The sequence below is a fragment of the Oryx dammah genome, unplaced genomic scaffold (assembly GCF_014754425.2).
Source record: "Oryx dammah isolate SB20612 unplaced genomic scaffold, SCBI_Odam_1.1 HiC_scaffold_25, whole genome shotgun sequence".
NCBI classification, from domain to species: Eukaryota; Metazoa; Chordata; class Mammalia; order Artiodactyla; family Bovidae; genus Oryx; species Oryx dammah.
The window spans coordinates 1,385,047-1,411,247 of record NW_024070209.1 but is presented as its reverse complement, the minus strand read 5'-3'; the positions used below and the strand labels follow the sequence as shown (position 1 = coordinate 1,411,247).

The window sequence follows — 26,201 nt, the reverse complement described above, 5'->3', positions numbered from 1 at the left end:
ACTGAGCAACTGAACTGAACTGAATATTCCACTGTGTATATGTACCACAGCTTTCTTATCCATGTCCTGGCTATTTTCAACAGTGGTGCCATGAACATTGGGGTACACATGTCTCTATCAATTCTGGTTTCCTCGGTGTGTATGCCCAGCAGTGAGATTGTTGGGTCATATGGCAGTTCTGTTTCCAGTTTTTTAAGGACTCTCCACACTGTTCTCCATAGTGGCTGTACTCGTTTGCATTCCTACCAACAGTGTCAGAGTGTTCCTTTTTCTCCACACCCTCTCCAGCATTTATTGTTTGTAGACTTTTTGATAGCAGCCATTCTAACTGGCATGAGATGGTTTTGATTTGCATTTCTCTGATAGTGAGTGATGTTGAGCCTCTTTTCATGTGTTTGCTAGCCATCTGTATGTCTTCTTTGGAGAAATGTCTATTTAGTTCTTTGGCCCATTTTTTGACTGGGTTGCTTATTTTTATGTAATTGAGCTGCAGGAGTTGCTTGTATATTTTTGAGATTAGTTCTTTGTCAGTTGCTTCATTTGCTATTATTTTCTTCTATTCTGAAGGCTGTCTTTTCACCTTGCTTATAGTTTCCTTCATTGTGCAAAGGCTTTTAAGTTTAATTAGATCCTATTTGTTTAGTTTTTGCTTTTATTTCCATTACTCTGGGAGGTGGGTCATAGAGGATCCTACTATGATTTACCTCAGAGAGTGTTTTGCCTATGTTTTCCTCTAGGAGTTTTATAGTTTCTGGTCTTACATTTAGATCTTTAATCCGTTTTGAGTTTATTTTTGTGTATGGTGTTAGAAAGTGTTCTAGTTTTATTCTTTTACAAGTGGTTGACCAGTTTTCCTAGCACCACTTGTTAAAAGAGATTGTCTTTTCTCCATTGTATATTCTTGCCTCCTTGTTCAAAGATAGGGTGTCCATAGGTGCATGGATTTATCTCTGGGCTTTCTATTTTGTTCCATTGATCTATATTTCTGTCTTTGTGCCAGTACCATACTGTCTTGATGACTGTGGCTTTGTAGTAGAGCCTGAACTCAGGTAGGTTGATCCCTCCAGTTACATTCTTCTTTCTCAAGATTGCTTTGGCTATTCGAGGTTTTTTGTATTTCCATACAAATTGTGAAATTATTTGTTCCAGTTCTGTGAAAAATACCGTTGGTAGCTTGATAGGGATTGTGTTGAACCTATAGATTGCTTTGTGTAGTTTACTCAATTTTCACTATATTGATTCTTCTAATCCATGAACATGGTATATTTCTCCATCTATTTATGTATTCTTTGATTTCTTTCATCAGTGTTTTCTATATATAGGTCTTTTGTTTCTTTAGGTAGATTTATTCCTAAGTATTTTATTTTTTTCATTGCAATGGTGAATGGAATTGTTTTCTTAATTTCTCTTTCTGTTTTCTCATTTTTAGTGTATAGGAATGCAAGGGATTTCTCTGTGTTAATTTATCCTGCAACTTTACTATATTCATTGATTAGTTCTAGCAATTTTCTGGTGGAGCCTTTAGGGTCTTCTATGTAGAGGATCATGTCATTTGCAAACAGTGAGAGTTTTACTTCTTTTTTTCCAATCTGGATTCCTTTTATTTCTTTTTCTTCTCTGACTGCTGTGGCTAGAACTTCCAAAACTATGTTGAATAGTAGTAGTTAGAGTGGGCATCCTTGTCTTGTTACTGATTTTAGGGGAAATGCTTTCAATTTTTCACCATTGAGGATAATGTTTGCTGTGGGTTTATCATATATGGCTTTTATTATGTTGAGATATGTTCCTTCTATGCCTGCTTTCTGGAGGGTTTTTATCATAACTGGATGTTGAATTTTGTCAAAGGCTTTCTCTGCATCTGTTGAGATAATCATATGGTTTTTATCTTTCAATTTGTTAAAGTGGTGTATCACATGGATTGATTTACAAATATTGAAGAATCCTTGCATCCCTGGGATAAAGCCCACTTCATCATGATGTATGATCTTTTTAATATGTTGGTGAATTCTGCTTGCTAGAATTTTAAGGATTTTTGTATCTATGTTCATCAGTGATATTGGCCTGTAGTTTTCTTTTTTTGTGGCATCTTTGTCTGGTTTTGGTATTAGGGTGATGGTGGCCTCATAGAATGAGTTTGGAAGTTTACCTTGCTCTGAAATTTTCTGGAAGAGTTTGAGTAAGATAGGTGTTAGCTCTTCTCTAAATTTTTGGTAGAATTCAGCTGTGAAGCCATCTGGTCCTGGGCTTTTGTTTGTTGGAAGATTTTTGATTAAAATTTTGATTTCTGTGCTTGTGATGGGTCTGTTAAGATTTTCTGTTTCTTCCTGGTTCCGTTTTGGAAAGTTATACTTTCCTAAGAACTTGTCCATTTCTTCCAAGTTGTCCATTTTATTGGCATACCGTTGCTGATAGTAGTCCCTTATGATCCTTTGTATTTCTGTGTTGTCTGTTGTGATTTCTCCATTTTCATTTCTAATTTTGTTGATTTGATTCTTCTCCCTTTTTTTTTCTTGATGAGTCTGGCTAATGATTTGTCTATTTTATTTATCTTCTCAAAGAAGCAGCTTTTAGCTTTGTTGATTTTGGCTATGGTCTCCTTTGATTCGTTTGCATTTATTTCTGCCCTAATTTTTATCACTTCTTTCCTTCTACTAACCCTGGGGTGCTTCATTTCTTCTTTTTCTAGTTGCTTTAGGTGTAGAGTTAGGTTATATATTTGATTTCTCTTCTGTTTCTTGAGATAGGCTTGTATTGCTATGAACCTTCCCCTTAGCACTGCTTTTACTGAATCCCATAGGTTTTGGATTGTTGTGTTTTCATTTTCATTCATCTCTATGCATATATTTATTTCTTTTTTGATTTCTTCTGTGATTTGTTGGTTATTCAGAAGTGTGTTGTTTAGCCTCCATATGTTAGTATTTTTAATAGCTTTTTTTCCTGTAATTGACATCTAATCTTACTGCCTTGTGGTCAGAAAAGATGCTTGAGATGATTTTGATTTTTTTGAATTCACCAAGGCTAGCTTTATGGCCCAGCCTGTGATCTATCCTGGAGAAGGTTCCATGTGTGCTTGAGAAAAAGGTGAAATTCATTGTTTTAGGGTGAAATGTCCTATAGATATCAATTAGGTCTAACTGGTCCATTGTATCATTTAAAGTTTGTGTTTCCTTGTTAATTTTCAGTTTAGTTAATCTAGCCATAGGTGTAAGTGGGGCATTACAGTCTCCCACTATTATTGTGTGACTGTTAACTTCCCATTTCATACTTGTTAGCATGTGCCTTACATATAGAGGTGCTCCTATGTTGGGTGCATATATATTTATAATTGTTATATCTTCTTCTTGGATTAATCCTTTGATCATTATATAGTATCCTTTCCTCTTTTCACAGCTTTTATTTCAAAGTCTGTTTTATCTGATATGAGTATTGCTACTCCTGCTTTCTTTTGGTCTCCGTTTGCATGAAATATCTTTTTCCAGCCCTTCATTTTCAGTCTGTATGTGTTCCCTGTTTTGAGGTGGGTCTCTTGTAGACAGCACATATAGGGGTCTTGTTTTTTTATCCATTCAGCCAGTCTTTGTCTTTTGGTTGGGGCATTAAACTCATTTACATTTAAGGTAATTATTGATAAGGATGATCCCGTTACCATTTACTTTATTGTTTTGGGTTCCGGTTTATACACCTTTTCTGTATTTCCTGTCTAGAGAAGATCCTTTGGCATTTGTTGGAGAGCTGGTTTGGTGGTGCTGAATTCTCTCAGCTTTTGCTTGTCTGTAAAGCTTTTGATTTCTCCTTCATATTTGAATGAGATCCTTGTTGGTTCAGTAATCTGGGTTCTCTTTCATCACTTTAAGTATGTCCTGCCATTCCCTTCTGGCTTGAAGAGTTCCTGTTGAAAGATCAGCTGTTATCCTTATGGGAATCCCCTTGTGAGTTATTTGTTGTTTTTCCTTTGCTTCTTTTAATATTTGTTCTTTGTGTTTGATCTTCGTTAATTTGATTAATATGTGTCTTGGGGTGTTTCGCCTTGGGTTTATCCTGTTTGGGACTCTCTGAGTTTCTTGGACTTGGGTGGCTATTTCCTTCTCCATTTTAGGGAAGTTTTCAACTACTATCTCCTCAAGTATTTTCTCATGGCCTTTCTTTTTGTCTTCTTCTGGAACTCCTATGATTCAAATGTTGGGGCATTTAACATTGTCCCAGAGGTCTCTGAGATTGTCCTCATTTCTTTTTATTATTATTTTTTTTCTTTCTGCTTCATTTATTTCCACCAGTATATCTTCCACCTCACTTATCCTATCTTCTGCCTCAGTTATTCTACTGTTGCTTCCCTCCAGAGTGCTTTTAATCTCAGTTATTACATTATTCATTATTGATTGACTCTTTTTTATTTATTCTAGGTCCTTGTTAAACTTTTCTTGCATCTTCTCAATCCTTGTCTCCAGACTATTTATCTGTAACTCCATTTTGTTTTAAAGATTTTGGATTATTTTTACTATCATTATTCTGAATTCTTTTTCAGGTAGCCTCCCTATCTGCTCCTCTTTTGTTTGGTTTGGTAGGCTTTTATCATGTTCCTTTACCTGCTGAATATTTCTCTGCCTTTTCATGTTGTTTAGGTTGCTGTGTTTGGGGTGGCCTTTCTGTATGCTGGCAGTTTGTGGTTCCTCTTTATTGTGGAGGTTCCTCCCTGTGGGTGGGGTTGGACGAGTGGCTTGTCAAGGGTTCCTGGTTAGGGAAGTTTGTGTCAGTGTTCTGGTGGGTGGAGCTGGATCTCTTCTCTCTGGAGTTCAATGAAGTGTCCAGTAGTAGTTTTGAGGTGTCTATGGGTTAGGTGTGACTTTTGGCTGTCTGTATTTTTGTGCTCAGGGTTATGTTCCTGCATTGTTGGAGAATTAGCTTGGTATGTCTTGCCCTGAAACTTGTTGGCTCTTGGGTGGAGCTTGGTTTCAGTGTAGATATGGAGGCTTTTGGAGGAGCTCTTGTTAATTAATGTTCCCTGGTCTCAGGAGTTCTCTGGTGTTCTCAGGTTTTGGATTTAAACCTCCTGCCTCTGGCTTTCAGTCTTATTCTTATGGTAGCCTCAAGACTTCTCCATCCATACAGCACTGATAATAAAACATCTAGGTTAATGGTGAAAATATTCTCCACAGTGAGGGACACCCAGAGAGGTTTGCAGAGTTACATGGAGAAGAGAAGAGGGAGGAGGGAGATAGAGGTGACCAGGAGGAGAAGAGGGGGACTCAAAAGACGAGAGAGCAATCTAGCTGTAATTGATTTCCTATTTGCTCTCCACAGTCTGGAACACTCAGAGAGGTTCACGGAGTTCCACAGAGAAGAGAAGAGGGAGGAAGGAGATAGAGGTGACCAGGGGGAGAGAATGGGGAGTCAAAAGGAGAGACACCAATCTAGCCTGTGATCAGTTCCCTAAGTGTTCTCCACAACCTGGAACACCCAAAGAGCTTCACAAAGTTAAGTAGAGAAGAGAAGGGGGAGGGAGGAAATAGAGGTGACCTGGGGGAGAAAAATGAGAGTCAAAAGGTGAGAGAGCAATCAAGCCAGTAATCACATGCCTAAGTAAAAATGGGTACTAAAGATTGGATTCTTAAAGGTACAGAATTGATAACAAATACCAAAAAGCAAAGATTAAAAATCTAGAGGTTAGACTCTCAAAAATACAATATTTAAAAAAAAATTGCAAAAGTTATTAAAAAAATATGAAATTTGCTTTAAAAATAGGGTCTTTTGGGGCAAGGTAATAGTAGGTTTTAAAAATGAAAATTAAAGGAGTAATAAAGAACTTAAAAATGTTTTTTAATTTAAAAAATTAAAAAATGATAATAGTGAAATATATCTAGGAATTTCTCGAGCTGTTGAGGGCAGTGTGGGGTCAATTCAGTTTCAGATAGTTCCTTTTTCCAGCTTATACTTCTTCTATTTTTTTTAAATTTTTATTTATTTTTATACTTCTTAAGATCTATCAGTTCAGTTCAGTTCAGTCACTCAGTCGTGTCTGACTCTTTGTGACCCCATGAATCGCAGCACGCCAGGCCTCCCTGTCCATCACCATCTCCCGGAGTTCACTCAGACTCACGTCCATCGAGTCTGTGATGTCATCCGGCCATCTCATCCTCTGTCGTCCCCTTCTCCTCCTGCCCCCAATCTCTCCCAGCATCAGAGTCTTTTCCAATGAGTCAACTCTTCACATGAGGTGGCCAAAGTACTGGAGCTTCAGCTTTAGCATCATTCCTTCCAAAGCAATCCCAGGGTAGATCTCCTTCAGAATGGACTGGTTGGATCTCCTTGCAGTCCAAGGGACCCTCAAGAGTCTTCTCCAACACCACAGTTCAAATGCATCAATTCTTTGGCGCTCAGCTTTCTTCACAGTCCAACTCTCACATCCATACATGACAACAGGAAAAACCATAGCCTTGACTAGACAGACCTTAGTCAGCAAAGTAATGTCTCTGCTTTTGAATATACTATCTAGGTTGGTCATAACTTTTCTTCCAAGGAGTAAGCGTCTTTTAATTTCATGGCTGCAGTCACCATCTGCAGTGATTTTGAAGCCCCCAAAAATAAAGTCTGACACTGTTTCCACTTCCCCATCTATTTCCCATGAAGTGATGGGACCAGATGCCATGATCTTCGTTTTCTGAATGTTGAGCTTTAAGCCAACTTTTTCACTCTCCTCTTTCACTTTCATTAAGAGGCTTTTTAGCTCCTCTTCACTTTCTGCCATAAGGGTGGTGTCATCTGCATATCTGAGGTTATTGATATTTCTCCCAGCAATCTTGATTCCAGCTTGTGTTTCTTCCAGTCCAACGTTTCTCATGATGTACTCTGCATATAAGTTAAATAAGCAGGGTGACAATATACAGCCTTGACGTACTCCTTTTCCTGTTTGGAACCAGTCTGTTGTTCCTTGTCCAGTTCTAACTGTTGCTTCCTGACCTGCATATAGGTTTCTCAAGAGGCAGGTCAGGTAGTCTGGTATTCCCATCTCTTTCAGAATTTTCCACAGTTTGTGGTGATCCACACAGTCAAAGGCTTTGGCATAGTCAATAAAGCAGAAATAGATGTTTTTCTGGAACTCTCTTGCTTTTTCCATGATCCAGCAGATGTTGGCAATTTGATCTCTGGTTCCTCTGCCTTTTCTGAAACCAGCTTGAACATAGGTCCCTTCCAATGTAGCCAATGCTAACTACAGGGTTTTAATCTGTGGCACCTGTCACTTCCAAAGCAGTTCCCTCTTCTTTGTTTTGGTTTCCTCTGTTTGCAAGTCTCTTCAGTATCTAACTTCCACCCTGACAAAGGGGGCAAAGGTGGTCACTTACTCAGGCTCACTTGTTCAGTTGTGTTGTGGGGAGGAAGGAGCACTGCAAACAAATATTACTGGCGTTGGGAGTGCTCGCAGTGTCTGGGCCACGCTGGGTTTGCTCCTGCTCACAGAGTGTGTGCTTTACTGCTCAGGCTCCATGTTGCTCTGCAGGGGAACTGTCTAGAGCGGGCCCTGGGTTGCGTGCACTTCCCAGGTCTGAGCCGCTCAGGTTCAGGTTCTCGGGTACTCCACAAAGGCGTTTTGTGCCCTTCCCAGGTCCGAGCAGCTCAGGGGCCCAGGTGCTTGACGAGCACACTCTGCCCAGGTGGGGCGGGGTGTCTTACCGCCTCCCCCGTCCCAGCCGCTTGGTTTCGCTGTCTCAGGTCTGCTGTGTGTCTCCTCTGGGGAGCTGATCTCTGGCTGCGACCCTCCTGGCGGATGTCAACCGTCCAGGATCCCAGGAAGACTTGGTTAGCAACTGGGAGCCGCTTGCTTGCAGGTTGGTAGAGGATGCCGTCTCTGGGGCTGAGATTGCCCTTTCCGGCTCTGGCTGCCACCGGCTTGCCTCCCTGCCTCCTGCGGGGGATGGGCCGGTCCGCAGCTGGCCAGCTCTCTCTCTGGTGTTGCTCAGTCCTTTGCTCTGTAAGCAGGCCTGGCGGTGCCCTAGGTTAGAGCTTTTCGCGGGGAAGTTCTCTCTCTTTTTTCTCTCTGGCCATCCCACAGTTTGGGTTGCTATCTCACGTTAGCTCCCTCAGGTTGCCCTCAGGGCATTCAGGCCCAGTCCCTATGCTGAGCACTGCCGCGCGCCTCCCAATTCAGCCCCCGCTTACTGGTGGTGGATCCCAGCGTCTGGGCTACTTCTCCGCTGGGAGTGGCAGTTAGGTGCGTAATCTGGGTTTTATTTATTTATTTTTTCTTCCCGGTTATGTTGCCCTCTGAGATTCCAAAACTCCCCACAGACCCGCTGGTGAGAGGGTTTCCTGGTGTTTGGAAACGTCTCCTCTTTTACGACTCCCTCCCCGGGATGGGTCTCCATCCCTACCTCCTTTGTCTCTCTTTTTACCTCTTATATTTTGTCCTACCTCCTTTCGAAGACAATGGGCTGCCTTTCTGGGTGCCTGGTGTCCTCTGCCACCGTTCAGAAATTGTTGTGTGGAATTTGCTCAGCGTTCAATGCTCTTTCGATGAATTTGTGGGGGAGAAGGTGGTCCCCCCGTGCTCTTCCTCTGCCGTCTTGGGACCGCCTCCCCCCCAACTGTTTCTTCTAACACTGTAAACATGACTTCCTTTCATTTTTTTGTGAATATACTATAACAACTGCTTTGAATTTTTTCTTTTCTAAGTCCAATATCTGGGTCACCTCAAAGGCAGCTTTTATGGGTTGCATTTTTTCTTATTTGTGGGTCACATGTACCTGTTTCTTTGTGCGTTTTGTAAATTTTTTTTAAGACAAGGGATGAATAATATAACAACACTGCATAGTGAGTCCCCCCTTCTGGGGCTTGTTGCTGCTGTTGTTTACTGGATTATTTGTTTAGTGACTTGAATGGCCTATTTAAAAGGGATCTGTTGCTGCTGCAGTGTGCAGTCTCTGACACTATGTGTGTAGGGGTGCAGGCTTGAGCATGTGGCTGTGGCTGAGTGCCTGGGAGACTGTGGATCTGTTCATCACCTTCCCTCATCTCTCCAATAAGCTTTATATTGTTTTTCTTACTTAAAATTTTTTATTGAAGTATCAGTTCAGTTTCAGTTCAGGTCAGTCACTTAGCCGTGTCTGACTCTTTTCGAGAGTGAATTGCAGCACGTCAGGCCTCCCTGTCTATCACCAACTCCCAGAGTTCACTCAGACTCACGTCCATTGAATCAGTGATGCCGTCCAGCCATCTCATCCTCTGTTGTCCCCTTTTCCTCCTGCCCCCAATCCCTCCCAGCATCAGAGTCTTTTCCAAAGAGTCATGCCAAAGTACTGGAGTTTCAGCTTTAGCATCATTCCTTCCAAAGAACACCCAGGATTGATCTCCTTTAGAGTGGACTGGTTGGATCTCCTTGCAGTCCAAGGGACTCTCAAGAGTCTTCTGCAACACACTATAGTTCAAAAGCATCAATTCTTCGATGCTCAGCTTTCTTCATAGTCCCAACTCTCACATCCATACACGAGCACTGGAAAAACCATAGCCTTGACTAGACGGACCTCTGTTGGCAAAGTAATGTCGCTTTTGAATATGCTATCTAGGTTGGTCATAGTTTTCCTTCCAAGGAGTAAGCATCTTTTAATTTCATGGCTGCAATCACCATCTGCAGTGATTTTGGAGCCCCCCCAAAATAAAGTCTGATACTGTTTCCACTGTTTCCCCATCTGTTTCCCATGAAGTGATGGGAAATGATGCCATGATCTTCGTTTTCTGAATGTTGAGCTTTAAGCCAACCTTTTCACTCTCCTCTTTCACTTTCATCAAGAGGCTCTTTAGTTCCTCTTTACTTTCTGCCATAAGGGTGGTGTCATTTGCATATCTGAGGTTATTGATATTTCTCCTAGCAATCTTGATTCCAGCTTGTGCTTCTTCCAGTCCAGCGTTTCTCATGATGTACTCTGCATATAAGTTAAATAAGCAGAGTGACACTATACAGCTTTGAGATACTCCTTTTCCTATTTGGAACCAGTCTGTTGTTCTATGTCCAGTTCTAACTGTTGCTTCCTGACCTGTGTATAGGTTTCTCAAGAGGCAGGTCAGGTAGTCTGGTATTCCCATCTCTTTCAGAATTTTCCACAGTTTGTGGTGATCCACACAGTCAAAGGCTTTGGCATAGTCAACAAAGCAGAAATAGATGTTTTTCTGGAACTCTCTTGCTTTTTTGATGATCCAGCAGATGTGGACAATTTGATCTCTGGTTCCTCTGCCTTTTCTAAAACCAGCTTGAACATCTGGAAGTTCACAGTTCACATATTGCTGAAGCCTGGTTTGGACAATTTTGAGCATTACTTTACTAGCATGTGAGATGAGTGCAATTGTGCGGTAGTTTGAGCATTCTTTGGCATTGCCTTTCTTTGGGATTGGAATGAAAACTGACCTTTTCCAGTCCTGTGGCCACTGCTGAGTTTTCCAAATTTGCTGGCATATTGAGTGCAGCACTTTCACAGCATCATCTTTTAGGATTTGAAACAGCTCAACTGGAATTCCATCACCTCCACTAGTTTTGTTCATAGTCATGCTTTCTAAGGCCCACTTGACTTCACATTCCAGGATGTCTGGTGCGAGATGAGTGATCATACCATTGTGATTATCTTGGTCATGAAGATCTTTTTTGTACAGCTCTTCTGTGTATTTTTGCCACCTCTTCTTAATATCTTCTGCTTCTGTTAGGTCCAGACCATTTCTGTCCTTTATCGAGCCCATCTTTGCATGAAATGTTCCCTTGGTATCTCTAATTTTCTTGAAGAGATCTCTAGTCTTTCCCGTTCTGTTGTTTTCCTCTATTTCTTTGCATTGATCACTGAGGAAGGCTTTCTTATGTCTCCTTGCTATTCTTTGGAACTCTGCATTCAGATGCTTATATCTTTCCTTTTCTCCTTTACTGTTCGCCTCTCTTCTTTTCACAGCTATTTGTAAGGCCTCCTCAGACAGCCATTTTGCTTTTTTGCATTTCTTTTCCATCGTTGATATAAAATATTATGTAGGTTACAAGTATATAATATAGTGGTTCACAATTTTTAAAGTTATACTCCACTTACGGTTAGTATAAAAATATTGGTTATATTCCCCTGTGTTGTGTAATATGTCCTTGTAGTTTATTTCATACCTGATAGTTTGTGCCTCTGCCTCTATGTTGGTCTTCCCCACCCCTTCCCTCTTTCCACGGGTAACTGCTGGTTTGTCCTCTGTATTCACGAGTCTGCTTCTTTTATGCTGTACTCACTACTTCGTTGTTATGTTTTAGGTTCCACATATAAGAGATATCATACAGGCAAAGAGTATTTGCTTTTCTCTGTTTGACTTATTATTTCATTTATTGTAATGCTGTCCAAGTCCATCCATGTTGCTGCAGGATTTCAGTTGTTTTTATGGCTGGGTGGTATTCCATTTTATATATATGTAACACATCTTCTCTATCCATTCATTTGCTCTTGGACAGTTGAATTGCTGCCTTATGTTGGCATTTGTAAATAATGCTGCTATTTATATATCCCCCATAAGCTTTTCGAGGATCTGTATCAAGCCAGTTTTGGGTCCTCATTAGTCACTAGCTGATTGCTGTGTTGTTTTAACCAATGCCCTGAGGCGTACATTATGCCACAGTCTGTTACACTTAAAGTTGGGTCCCTTTGCATGGGCACGATGTTTCCAGTCTGAGGCTGCTCCAACCAGAGAGGACTCTGCTTAGCTATCTCTTTCCCTGATTCTTTCTGTTAAACTTCTGGCTGATCTACCATTTCACTGAGCTTATCATCTTTTAGCTTGCTGCTAAGAGAATCAAAAGAGCTACCAGGGACTCTTAGTTGCTCACCATCAAGATCTCCATTGTTTGAAACAACACTCATAGGCATGATCTTCTGCTTACTTTGTTACCAAAATAGTTAGTCTCCTACACAAAACTGAAGAATTATCTGTTCTAACATCTTGCCTCTCTTCCTGGGCAGTCTCTGTAATATTCAGAGCTGAGGGTGAGTCAATGACTTGCTTCTCCTGATATGGCACCCCTGCAAGCAAGACTTCTGGACAGGGATGGTAGCTCCTTGTCTTCCCAGCTTATTTTTCCTGGCATGAGACCTTCATCCTAGAAGCAAGCCAAGTCATGGGTGCTCAAGATTCACGATTCTTGACCTGTTGTGTCTGGAGTGAAGCTTATGCCCTGTGAATGGGGGCCAGATGGGGGAAGGGAGCTGTGGTCCTACTGTCTGTTGCTGTTTAGTTGCTAAGTCATGTCCAACTCTTTGTGACCCGATGGCCTGTGGCCCACCAGGCTCCTCTATCCGTGGGATTTCCCAGGCTAGAATACTGGAACGGGTTGCCATTTCCTTCTCCAGGGGGATCTTCCTGACTCATGGGTCGAACCTGCATCTCCTGCATTGCAGGCAGATTCTTTATTGCTGAGCCGCCAGGAAAGCCCCCCTCGTGGCTGTATCTGCCTAGAATAAAGTTCCTCTAACGTGGAGCTGGGGGTGAAGGGGTAGAGCGAATGAGAGGTGCCAGTGGACTGCGTGAAACCACAGTCATGGACAGATAGAGGGAGGAGGAGCCCCATCTTCTTGGCGGCATCTACCTGCCCAGCTGCCATCACACTGAGCTTCTGGGGGAGCTCGTGGGGGGATGAGGTAGTTGTGAGTGGGTTCAAATGAGAGATGAGATGAGGGATGAGGTTCAAATATAGATGTTTCTGCATTTGCTTAATGCCCTTAAGATAATGTCCTGAGACTTTAAGAGTTGTTTTAGAGATAATTTTCAGTGATTAAATGAGAAACATTTGCGTATCAGTACCTTCATATGCAGGGTCAGCAAAAATAGTGGAGTCCAGCTGGGGATGAAAATTGGATTTCCCTTTTGAGCAAAGTTCAGAAGTGTGCTTTTCTCTCAGATTCAGTCCTGATAGAAGTGGTACAAAGATACTGGTCTCCTGATCACTGCCAGGTCCTCTAGTCGAGTCTCCACCAGGCTCCCTAAGCCTCTTGGAAAACCATTCCCCCAGGCTGTCAACTTGTATTGCATTCTTTAGCATCCCACGATTTGGCTAATTTCCAGTATCCCAAGATCGTACACAAAAACTCAAATGACCCTGTGGAAGTTTCTTTCCAGAGAGCATCTCTGCAAAGCAGATGAATTATTTTTGTCACAAGCATAATAAATTGTTAATTTTGGAAATGGCTTTTGTAAAGAAAACAACTGCCAGATTATTTTCTTTCTAATGTTCAAGTATTTGCAGGAATACATCAGTAGGAAGAAATGAGATGGGCTTGTCCTGACCCAGATGATGGCATTGCCCTTTGAGAATGCCCAGGAAGGGATTAGACCTAGGTAACAGGCTTTAGGCAGATATTTCTGAGCAAAACGTGGCAGCAAAATCTGGGTAATGAAGCAAGAATGTCCGGAAATGAAGCCTTGGGAAACCCACAGATGGGATAGGTCCCACATAGGCCCATGTGTCACAAGGGTAGCAAACCGATGGTGTGTTCTCTGGACAACTCCAGCTGAGAGAACTTTGCATTTCTATGTTCAAGACCTTGATGACAGATGTGTTCATGCAACACCTGACATCCAGATGCTGGACCTAAGTGAGGCCCAGCGACTGGCTAGCTAGAAGCCGTGAGATGGAGGATGAAATGTTTAGTTTTTGCTGGGAGGGGTGATTATGACATTATAGACCCACTCAAAGAGATTTTTTCCCCCTTAAATAAATATTCCTTGAAGGCACATATGCCAACAGAACAGCAAAGTTTGTTTTTTCTTATTATTTCAATTTTTAGAATCAGAGATGAAAAAGGATGCCTGGAAAAAGCTGTGTTTAGGGAGGCTCAAGACTTGCATTAATTTCCTGGCAGATTAGAGAATAAAGTGGGAGAGAGGTTAAAGCAAGGACTTGTCTGCCAAGTGAATTGGAAGGAGGAAGATCAAGGGAATTGTCTGAAAGCAGGGAGTGGCTATTTAAAGCAGATAGGAACAAGAGTCTGCTCACCTTCATTGGTCCTTCGTGGGTCAGCCTAGTGGCACTTGCTGCAGTTAACTATGCTGGTATATTTATTTCATATCCCTCTGGGGTAGACCTACATCTCTCACCTCTGCTTATCTCTAAAGTTAAAACAAACCACAAAATCACATAGATGAAGGGGAAAAGTGACATGTCCTTTTTGAAAACATTCATAGAAAAAAAAAGTCCCAAAGCAAAAAGTGTTAGAGTAAATTGATTATATAAAAAGTGTTTTAAATGTGTATATTTCAAATGACACAAAGAAATATCTAAACAAATATGACTAACAGTGGTTTATTTTCTTTAATATATAAAAAGCCTCTTTAAAGAAATAATAAACATAGTAACATCACAGTATATAAATAAATGGGCACGTGATGTGAGACACTTTAAAGACATATCTATGGCTAATAAACATGTAAACAGATGAATTAGTTTATTATTTGCTCAACCTGATAAAGAGCATCTGGAAAGTACATACAAGCATGGCTCTTTTTGGCATCCCAGGTGGCGTTAGCGGCAAAGAACCCTCCTGCCAGTACAGTACAATAAAGAGACGCGGTTTCAATCTCCAAGTCGGGAAGATACTCTGGAGAAGGATATGGCAACACACTCCAGTATTCTTTTTAAAAAGTTAATATATTTTGTAATGGGAGGATAATTGCTTTACAGAATTTCGCTGTTTTCTGTGAAATACCAACACGAATCAGCCATAGGTGTACATATGTCCCCTCCGTCTTGAGCCCTCTTATCTCCCTCCCCTCCCCACCCCTCTAGGCTGTTACAGAACCCCTGTTTGAGTTCCCTGAGTCATACAGCAAATTCCCGTTGGCATTCTGTTGTACATATGGTAATGTAAGTCTCCACGTTACTCTCTCCATACCTCTCACTCTCGCTTTCCGCACCTCACCTCTGCTGTGTCCGTAAGTCCCACTCCAGTATTCTTGCCTGGGAAATCGCATGGACAGAGGAGCCTGGGGGATTACAGTCCGTGGGGATACAAAGAATTGGACACAACTGAGCACAGCACATGTCTTGTTTTATTGTGCTTCTCACTACACTTCGCGATGTTGCATTTTTTTTTACAAATTGGACGATTATGTCAACCCTGCCTTGAGCACATCTCCTGGTACCATTTTCCCGACAATATTTGCTCACTTCCTGTCTCTGTGTCACATTTTGGCAGGTCTCACAATATTTCACACTTTTTCATCATTGTCGTATTTGTTATAGTGATCTATGATCAGTGATCTTTGACGTTACTACTGCAACCCACTGAAGGTGTAAATGATGGTTAGTATTTTTTGGCAATAAAGCTTTTAAGGTGTAAACATGTTAAAAGACATAACATCATTGCACGTAATAGACTACAGTGTAGTGTGAATTTAACTTTTATATGCACTGCAAAACCAAAACTTTATGTGACTTGCTTTCTTGTGATATTTGCTTAATTGCAGTGATGTAGAACTGAACCCACAATGTCTCCGAGGTGCATAGTCAACATCATACTTAATGGGGAAAGACTGCATGCTTTGCCCCTAAGATTGGGTATCAGGCAAGCATATATACTCTTACTGCTGCTATTCAAGATAGAGATCAAAGTTGTAGCCAGTACAGTGCCTGTATGCTTAGTCAGTCAGTGATGTCCAGCTCTTTTCGACCTCGTAGACTGTAGCCCTTCAGGCTCCTCTCTCCATGGGATTTCCTAGGCAAGAATACTGGAGTGGGTTGCCATTTCCTCCTCTAGGGGATCTTCCCCACCCAGAGATTGAACCGGCATTTCCTGCATTTCTTGCCAGTACAGTAAGGCAAGGAAAAAGCAAACAGATTGGAAAGAAAGTAACAAAAGTGTTTCTATATTCAGATGACTTGGTTGTTATATAGAAAATCCCTGAATATTTATAAAAGCCCTAGAACTGAGAATTAAATTCAGCATGGTCGCCAGATGCAAAATAAACATGCAGAAAGCAATTTCTTTTTCTTTTTCTTTTTTTTTTTTTTTTTGCTGATCACAGTCTTTTATTTATTTTTTTTTTAATTTATTTATTTATTTACCGTGCTGGGCAGTATGTGCAATCTTCATTCCCTGACCAGGCACCAAACCCTTCAGTGGAAGCACAGTCTTAACCACTGGACTGCCAGAGAAGTCTGCAGTCTCTATATACAATGAACAGAAGGATACCAGAATTTAAAATTATTTACAGTTGATCATAAAAATTGAAATACTTAGGTACACACTTAACACTTATATGCTGAATAGTACAAAATACTGATTGAAGAAACTGAAGACCTAAGTAAATGTAAAGACCTACTGTGTCTATGAATTGAAAGACTCTGATGTTGTGGGCATCCTTACTGGAATTCCAAGGCTATGGAGTGGAGAGGGAAATTGGGAGCAGCAGCCACCCTTTGAGCTACTCAGGCATGTCCTAGTGCCAAGAGCAGGCGAAAGCCAGCCTAAGGCGAGGACTTGCCTGGTGTTCCAGTGGCTAAGACTCGATGCTCCCGATGCAAGGGGCCTGGGTTTGATCCCACATGCTGCAACTAAAGATCCCACAGGCAACAAAGACTGAAGATGCCACACAGTGCAACTAGACATTGTGAAGCCAAATAAATAATAAATAAAGATATATATTACAAAGAAAGCCAGCCTAAAGCATAAGAAATCAATGTCAGCCCTAAAGAGAACTTCAGTTACTTGGCTTTCATCTCCTCATGCTTAACCTCAGTGAAGGAGAATCCTGGAGAGCGTTGGACCTCAGTGTATGTCTCCTTTCTCGTGCTGTGGTCAGACTTATGTCTCTAGGATGACAGCAGGCCCTGGCTGGCTCTTTGGGCAGGCAGGGTGCACGTGGATGGAGGGCAAAGAATGGCCAGAGTGCCGGGGGCTTCTGCGATACTTCCACAATGGTGTTGATGATACAAGATTTCACTCTCTGTTTATATGACTTTTAAAATATATGAAAATAACGGTGAAATCATTAAGCCACCCCAGGGAGTTTCAGCTGTAATTCATGGCCCCGTGTCTCCCACCATTGCAATTGTGTTCTGCATTCATTAGGATGCGAGTTTCTTTAGAGAAAAATCACAAGGAGTCGCAGTTCTGACGACTAACATTAACCACTGTGTTAATCGTAGATATTACTAAGGCTGTAATTCTGAGAAGTATGTTCATTCCCCTTGTATGGGAACCACCTGCATAACATCTAGGCTCCTCTCTAGGGTAGGCTGATCGTCTCTGGGAAGAATCTGCTGCCTCCATGGCAACGTGCTGTGGCGGAGGGCTCTGCCCACATCACCTTCTCTGGCTTTATTTTGTCCATCTTGTCCCTCCCTGGAATTTGGGAAGAAGAAGATTAGGTGGTGTTCTTGGATGCATAAGAAGGGCGGGTGCTTTCCGAACGTTTCACGTGCTTTCCAACACACACACACATACACACACACAATTTTTTCTAGCATATTAGTTGACAGTTTGCGTTCTTCTCTGTCAGAAATTTCATTATCTTTAATTCAGTGTTGAGTGGAGGAGACTTTCCTCTTCACCCTGAAAGTCTTTTTTACGACAGTTTTAGTGATGTGGAATAGATTGGTGCTTTGTTTGAGTGAAAGAAAAAAGAGAGTGTTTCTTTGAGGAAGTTTTTACATGGCTTTCCTAGATCAAGGATGAATAGAATAGAGGGTAATCCTAGGAACCTGGGGTAGCAGTAGTGAGTGTGGTGATAACACCTGCCACGCCTTGAACACCTACTATCTGTCAGGCAAAGACAGTGTCTCCCTTCCTCCTCACTGTCATCATCAGTCCTGAAGAACCCAAAGTTCAGTGAGTCTAAGTCATTCAGTAGAAAATGGTAAGCGTCAAGAGTCTGTATGGAAACCAGTCTGATTCAAAGCCTGGGTTTTAACCCTGTGTCTGATCTCCTCTCTTGTGATGCCTGGGATGAAGTGATGTTGACTTTGTCCCATGATGGCCTCCCCAGGGGAGACACCAGAAGGCAATAAAAACAAGCTCAGAGAAAGGGAGCCGGGCTCTCTGGGGTTTATTGTGAAGGGGGTTGAGCTACAGTGGGTTGGGTGGGACCCCTTTTGCTGATGTAGTTGAGCGCTCAGAGAAGAAGCTGGAGTGGCCAGCCTTCAGATCCAGGGTGACCCAGGCCTGGCTGTCTCTGGTCCTTCACAGGGAGGGTTACTATGGCTACAGCCCACTGCAGAAATGGTCTACACAGCAGAAACGTGGAGGCAGAGTCATAGGGTTACCCTGCCTTGTGTTGTCTCTTATCTGGAAGGGATTCTGGGGTCTCCACTGGGGTCATCCATCTGCTGGTGGGAAGAAGTGGCCTGATTCCGAGCCCATGCGGTTCTTCAGCCTGTTCCCCTTGGTGCTGCGCTCCCAGTGCTAGTGGGTGGGGTGGACAGTCTTTGCAGCCTACGATAGCAGAATGTCAGTTCCCACCAGACTAGATGGACCATGACTTTAGACCCATGGGTTTCCTGTTGGAGAGGGTCTTTAGATTCCTGGGTTTTGATTTGATGTAACCTCTGAGAACCCACTCCAGTGTTCTTTCCTGGAGAGTCCCAGGGACAGGGGAGCCTGGTGGGCTGCCATCTATGGGGTCACACAGAGTCGGACACGACTGAAGCGACTTAGCAGCAGCAGCAGCAACCTTTGAGAAACGGAAAAAAGTAACAGTGAAAGCTCTTTCTCTCTGCAGTTTCCGGCAAGAAAACATGGGCTCTAGAGTCTGTGTTTGTGCACTGAGGATGGCGATCCCTCTCTATAGACCTTTGGGCCCTAATACCTAAGTGCCCTCATTGTTTCTGTATCTGAAACATTCTTGTGTTTAAAAGTGGTCATTGTCACTGACCCCATCATAGCCATTGAGGGTCATCTGTTTTTTTCTCTGGTTAAATGAAAAGCCTGCTACAGAGCAGGAGGAAAAAGGTGTCTGGAGAGTGCAAAAAGTATTCATTGGGAGCTCTACAGGATTGGATGGGCACTTGGAGAACTCTTCTTTGGGACCATGTTGCATATTTAATCACAACCAAGGCTGCTATTGGGGCTTCCCTCTGGCTCGGTGGGAAAGAACTCACCAATGCAGGAGACATGGGTTTGATCCCTGGGTAGGGAAAATCTCCTGGAGAAGGAAATGGCAACCCATTCCAGTACTCTTGCCTGGAAAATTCCATGGACAGGGGAGCCTGGTGGGCAAGAGTCAGACATGAGTTGGTGACTACACAATAACAAACGAAGGCTAATATTAAAGAGGCACTTGTTTATAGACTACATACGTGCACCTGTTCCATCTCTCCTGCAGATGGATTGAAAATTGACCATTTGAAGCATGATACCTAAAACATGGTGGAGGTCACATGTAGAGGCTGATATTTCAAGGCAGGATTGCTTTGTCAGAGCTCCCAGGCAAATTACTAATGTTCATCTTATTTTAAAAAAAACACACACACACAAAAAAACAAAAACCAGTGAGAGTTGTGTGCAGTCTGAACCCTTTCAAGATCCCAAACTTGACACCAGCGTGGGGTTGGGTCTGGTGAAGTTTGGGGCTGGGAGTCAGGCGTCTATTTCATGTGTTACCAGATAAAAAGTTGCTGGGTTTAGGGACTTCCCTGGTCGTCTAGTGGTTAAGACATCCCCCTCCAGTGCAAGAAGATATGGGTTTGATCCCTGATCTGGGAGCTAAGATCCCATATACCTCGTGGCCAGAAAGCCCGAACATAAACAGAAGCAATATATTGTAAAAAAAAAAAAAAAAAATTCAATAAAGACTTTGAAAATGGTCCACATCAAAAAAATCTTTTAAAAAATGTAGCCAGGTTTTCACATCCCGGTCAGCCAGCTGAACTCAGTCTGCCAGGTCCAACTGGTACTATCAAAATATCCTGCTTTGGGAACTCTTCTCAGTACTCTGTAATGACCTATATGGGAAAAGAATCTAAAAAAGAGTGGAGATATGTAAATGTACAACTGATTCACTCTGCTGTACAGCAGAAAGTAACACAACACTGTAAATCAACTATATTCTAATAAAAATTAAAAAAAATATCCTGCTTTGTAAACATATTTTCCCTCTGGGTTCCTATGTTCATAAACATTAGAAAGAAGGAGAGAAACAGAGTCAGATGGGCTGTGGGCTCTCTGAGAGGCTGGGGTCTCCACTGGGGCCAACTGGGGCACAGTGGTCACCTGTGGGATACTCACAGGCTGCCTTGAATCCTGTCTGTGGCTGAGTTATTAAACGAGGGCGGATGGCCACAGGGAGTGAGGCTGGGCCTCAGGAATCTGCCCAGCTTTTGTCTGCAGAGGTCAGCCTTTGACAGCCGAGAAGCAGGGGTCTGTCCCTTGGCAGTAGGGGTGTGAACCAGCTTGCACCCCCAGAAGTCTCAGGATGAAGGACAGGGGCCCAGCCATAGAACTCCCCTCTTTCTTCCAGTATGACCGGCTGTCATTCAGAGCAGGCTGATGCAATGATGCTCCAGAAGCAGGAAACCTGCAAAGCAATTATCTTTTTAGTAGGTCACTGGCCTCCTTTGGGAGAAGAGACCAGAGGGAGAGCTGGGGAGGCGGGCAGCCTGTGTCTCCCCGGAGGCTGCACGTGTAGTAGCTGCGTGGGTGATTAATAGCTGTGTCACTTTCCATGAATGTTGCTTTAAGCGGCTGTGTTCAGAATTGAGTGGGAATGAAATAAAACAACCCCCAAATAAATGTTTCCTCCAGTCCTTATGAGTCACTGGAATCCAGAAATAGCTCTTCCAATCTATCATTTTAAATGGCATCGTTCACAGGCCTCTCACACGGATACTGTGATGCACACTCTTTTTAAAGACCATGAAAAATTTGAGCTCAGTGACTTTGGGGTTGTTTTCTGGCCCTGAAATAAAGTGCTGTTTATGGAGAAAAATATAGCCTTTACCTGGCTTTTTAAAGAAAAATAGTAACCCAGTGGAGGAAAAGGATAGGAAGAATTTTATGTCCACATAGATCATAAACTGAAAGAGTAAAAATGTCTGGCAGGCAGTAATTTCTGGCCAGCTGCAGGGATTGTGGTCTGGTGAGCCGTGTTCAGGGCAGCGTGCCAAGGATGCTGGCAACCAGAGGACCAGCCTGGACCCTCGTGGCCCTCTGTGAGGTAGACTGGGGCCTGAGGCAGGGTGGCAGGCAGGGCTCCAGCTCCCGCCAAGCCCGCTCAGCGTGCAAAGTCTTGAGGCCACCTCTCTCTGCTGCCGGTGTTGGAGCCAGGCTCCTGGCTCCGGGTTTGTTGGTGGTGATCTCACGGATGACTCTGGCTGCATCTCTGGGCAGGAGAAGAATCGTTAGCTTTGAGTGTCGTCTTTTCACCTGGAGCAGTCATAGAGCACGTGCGATGGATGAGACGCCAGTGAGAACGTCCTGGTTCAGTGCACCGGAGGACTATCGGTGTTTTGGGCCAGAGAAAGGGAAGGAAAGACTGTGGGTGCTGCCTACTTTCCACCCACTCGTTTCTTTCTTTTTTAAAAAATATTTGTTTATTTGACTGTACCAGGTCTTAGATGGGGCACACGGAATCCCATCTTCGTTGCAACATGCAGGATCTTTTTAGTTGCATCATTTGAACTGTTGCGGCATGTGGGATCTAGTTCCCTGACCAGGGATCAAATCCAGGGCCCCTGCATTGGGAGCTTGGAGTCTTAGCCACTGGACCACCAGGGAAGTCCCTCATTTCCTCTTTTCTTGTTCTTAGAAGAAAACCCGACCCCACACCAGCAGAGGGTGGGCTCTTGGGCATAAGGACAAGGTAGATTGCTCATCTTATTTGCTTCCTCCATCACACTCGTAACTGCTGACTGGCCCCCCCTCCAGTGTCTCCCAGCTGGGCTTTTATCAGATCATCCATGAACAAGCAAACATTCCAAGGAGACACGGAGGGATGAGAGGTGGAGGAGTCAGATGTGTTGCTGCTGGGAGATGGCAGGACCTTTCATCATCTGTCGCCTTGCTTTCAGTCTTTCCCACTCACTCACACCTGGCCAGGCTGGGACACCCGAGGACAGAACAGGCCTGCCCTCAGGGAGCTGTGAGTCTGGCCACAGGTGCTGTTTTAAAACCGTTGTTGTTTAGTCACTCAGTCGTGTCCCACTCTTGCAGCTCCATGGACTGTAGTGCACCAGGCTCCTCTGTCCGTGGGATTCTCCAGGCAGGAATACTGGAGTGGGTTGCCATTTCCTTCTCCAGGGATCTTCCCGACCCACCCATTGAACCCGCATCTCTTGCGTTGGCAGGCTGTTTCTTTACCACTGAGCCATGAGGGAAGCGCCAGTTTAATATTTTATATTGAATAAAATATAAGTTTAAGGAACTTGGTTAGGTATCTAGTAATGTTTAATACCCCCAAAGTTAATGACAGATCATACATTCTAATGTGATATGATTTTATCCATGCTGTTAAATGTTTAATTCTAGCCAGTTAGAGGAGTGGGGACAAATGGAGTTTGTAGAATAACCTGACATTACATTGGTACCAGCTTTTGGTCTATGACTGACGTATTGGTTTCAAAATGATGCAGCCAGAGCTGTCGTCCTGCAGACTGTCAGGCTTGTTTGGCAGTGCGCCCTGTTGAGGTTGGGATGGATGGAGGGCATGGGCAAAGGGAAGGTCCTGCTCCTCGGACAGCCATCTGCAGATGGTGAGACTGTCTGGGGAGCTCTGCTCACAGAAGATGAACCTGTGCTCACAGTGTGCCCCTGTGTGCCTGTGTGAGGTCTGTTTCCACTGCCTCATACCCAGACGCGTGGTCAGGTTGTAAATTCTAGGTGCCTTATGAACTAAAAAAGGTATAGTGCCCTTCTTTTAATTACAAATAGTAACAGTATTACTATTATTTAACATATATATGTTTTTGGTGGTGTGGTCTTAGTTGTGGCATACAGGAGCTTTGATCTTTGTTGCTGCATGAAGGATGTTTTAGTTGTGGCATATGGGATTTAGTTCCCTGATCAGGGATTGACCCCTGGTCTCCTGCATTTGGAGCAGCAAGTCTTAGCCACTGGACCACCAGGGAAGTCCCTGGGAACAATATTAAAGCATGAAATTATAATAAAAAAGGTCAAATATAAAATTTTTAAGATTTGCCATTTCCTCCTTTTCCTTGAGTAATCCAGTCTTCTTGCCTGGAGAATCCCACGGACAGAGGAACCTGGCAGGGAACAGTCCGTGGGGTCACAAAGAGTCGGACAGGATGAGTGACTAACAACAGCAGCAGCAGCAATTGACGGGTACCCTCATTTCTCTGGTGCTGCAGCAGGCTGCCCATTGGATGACCTAGCATGAATGCTCCTGTGTACGTGTGCACAGGTTTGTGTGCATATGTGCACATGTATGTGTGTAAAATGTTTCAAAAATAACAATAAAGTTGGGATTGTCCACAGACAGGAGGCTGCCAAGCCCAGATTGTAAAGCATCAGTTTGCACGGAGCAGGGGGTGATCCAGACAAGCCAGGTTCTCGCCGTATGCAGCCATGGGATTCTGTATGATTAATTGCTGGGTGATGTCTGGGGACCATCCTACCCAACTTTACAAGCAGCTTGAAGCAGGGCCTCTGTTCACCCCTGCATAGCTGCATGAGAGAGAAAGGCAGTCAGGCAGGGCTTCCCTGGTGGTCCAGTGCTTAAAACTTCTTGCAGTGCAGAGGGTGAGGGTTCGCTCCCTGCTTGAGGAGCTAAGATCCCACAGGAACCAAAACATAAAACAAGCAATATTGTAACAAATTCAATAAAGACTCAAAAAAAAAGTTATAAAAAGAGAGAGGGAGAGGCAGTGCTCTGCGCAGTGCACAGGGTTTAAGGCAGGATGGAGAGATCGCCTTTCCCATGAGAAACTCCAGGGGGGATGCAGTGGGCTGAAATAATGACCTGCCTGCGAAACTGACAGAAGCACCAGAGTTCATTGCCTCCTCACCGAGTCCTTTCGAAATATGTTCTAGGGTATGTCAGAAACTTAGTAAAACTGAATAATTTATCATCACAAGGCACTAGGAACTATAAAATGCCATGTAAATGTTAAGGTGTAAAAATTACTCTGTTTATTAAATAGATAACTTTGCTATAAAAATTTCCATGGTGGGAAGGTTGATTTCCAGATGAGGTGAAAAGCTTTTTGTTGGACTGTCTTCAGAAACTCTCCATATCTTGTTATCTTAACTCTGCTTTAGAAGACTCAGGCATTCTGTTATCTGAAGTTGCTGTTCAGTTACTCAGTCGTGTCTGACTCTTTGTGACCCCAGGGACTGCAACACACTTTTACTATCTCCTTAAGTTTGCTTAATCTTGGGTCCATTGAGTTGGTGATGCCATCCAACCATCTCATCCTTTGTTGCCCCCCTTCTTCTCGTGCCTTCATGAGAAGATCCCAGCATCGGGATCTTTTCTAACGTGTCATCTCTTTGCATCAGGTGGCCAAAGTATTGGAGCTTCAGCATCAGTCCTTCCGAATATACAGTGATTATTTCCTTTAGAAATAACTGGTTTGATTTCCTTGCTGTCCAAGGGACTCTCAAGAGTCTTCTCCAGCACCATGTTAGAAAACATCAATTCTGAATTATTTAAAGGCAAATGAGTGTTTGTGATGATGTTGCCTGGTAGATTTCGGTAAAGTTGTATTTGTTTGCTTCTCTCTAGCCGGAGGCAGTTTGGACCCAAAGCCAGGGAAGAGGTCAAGATTATTGAGCACCAAACGCAGACCCTGCGGCTGATGCCTCATCTGGCCACTGCCTTGGCCCTGACCTTCGCCGGCAGGTGAGATGGCTCCAGGGGTTTCTCTGTCTCCAAGTGAGTCTGTGGTTTCATTAATAGGTGGGACAGGAGAGGTGGGCAGAGGCTTCCTTTTTTTCCCTTTTTTCTTAAAAATTTTATTATTTTAAAAAGTTTACTTGTAACTGAGAAGACTCCTAAGAGTCCCTTGGACAGCAATGAGATCAAATCAGTCAGTCCTAAAGAAAATCAGCCCTGAATATTCATTGGAAGGACTGATGCTGAAGCTGAAGCTCGAATACTTTGGCCACCTGATGCGAAGAGCTGCCTCCTTGGAAAAGACCCTGATGCTGGGAAAGACTGAGGGTAGGAGGAGAAGGCGACGGCAGAGGATGAGATGGTTGGATGGCATCACCGACTCAATGGACATGATCTTGGGCAGACTTCAGGAGATGGTGAGGGACAGGGAGGCCTAGCATGCTTCAGGCCATGGGGCCGCAAAGAGCCAAACACGACTTGGTGGCTGAACAGGAGCAGCACTCTTAACTGCAAACACAAAACGTCTGTGGTTAAACTCTAGTGTCAGCTTAGACCTGACACTGAATCGTGATAGTCTGTGTGTCCTGATGAACAGGAGCCATGAAGAATTTGGGAAGACTCAGACTGATGTTTTTCCGGAGTTTCTGGAAGAAACAGACTCAACCCATTAAAACTTTTCTGCCTCTGAAACAGGTTCTGTTTATACTACTATTTTCAAAACTAGGTCAAGGTGTGTACACTGATGTATTTGCAGGGGCTTGGGGGCATCACTACTGAATAAAAGAGCAGAAATCGTGCCATCACGGAGAAGGCAATGGCAGCCCACTCCAGTACTCTTGCCTGGAAAATCCCATGGACGGAGGAGCCTGGTGGGCTGCAGTCCATGGGGTTGCTGAGGGTTGGACACAACTGAGCGACTTCACTTTCACTTTTCACTTTCCTGCATTGGAGAAGGAAATGGCACCTCACTCCAGTGTTCTTGCCTGGAGACTCCCAGGGACGAGGGAGCCTGGTGGGCTGCCGTCTCTGGGGTCGCACAGAGTCAGACACGACTGAAGCGACTTAGCAGCAGCACCAGCAATCATGCTATCAAGTCAGGAGAGCTTCACATGCTACAGGTGGCTCTTATCTATGTCTGATAAGCCCCGGATGTTGTCTGGGCAGTTGTATGTCGTCACCACATTGTGAATATCAGAAATTGAGGGATTTGCCTGAGACTGTGGCTCAGTGGTAAAGAATCTGCCTGCAGTGCAGAAGACAGAGAGATACGGCTTTGATCCCTGGGTAATGAGTAGGTGTATGTCTAACTGGTAATTTATAAATTACCAGTTTTCAGAAAGTTGGCACCATTGTGTACACTCTCGTGCAATGTATGAGTGTTTCATTCAGAAAGTTGGCACCATTGTGTACGCTCTCGTGCAATG

The 26,201-nt window shown here is 43.5% G+C and overlaps 1 protein-coding gene across 1 annotated transcript in view; it reads left to right on the top strand.

Annotated features, from left to right (window-relative positions):
• The window catches only part of ACOXL (acyl-CoA oxidase like), a 253,991-nt gene that overhangs the window by 113,155 nt on the left and 114,635 nt on the right, over nt 1–26,201 (top strand). The window contains exon 10 of the mRNA XM_040224793.1: nt 24,667–24,783. Within this exon, the coding sequence (XP_040080727.1) occupies nt 24,667–24,783 (117 nt within the window). The remainder of the gene's footprint in view (nt 1–24,666; nt 24,784–26,201) is intronic.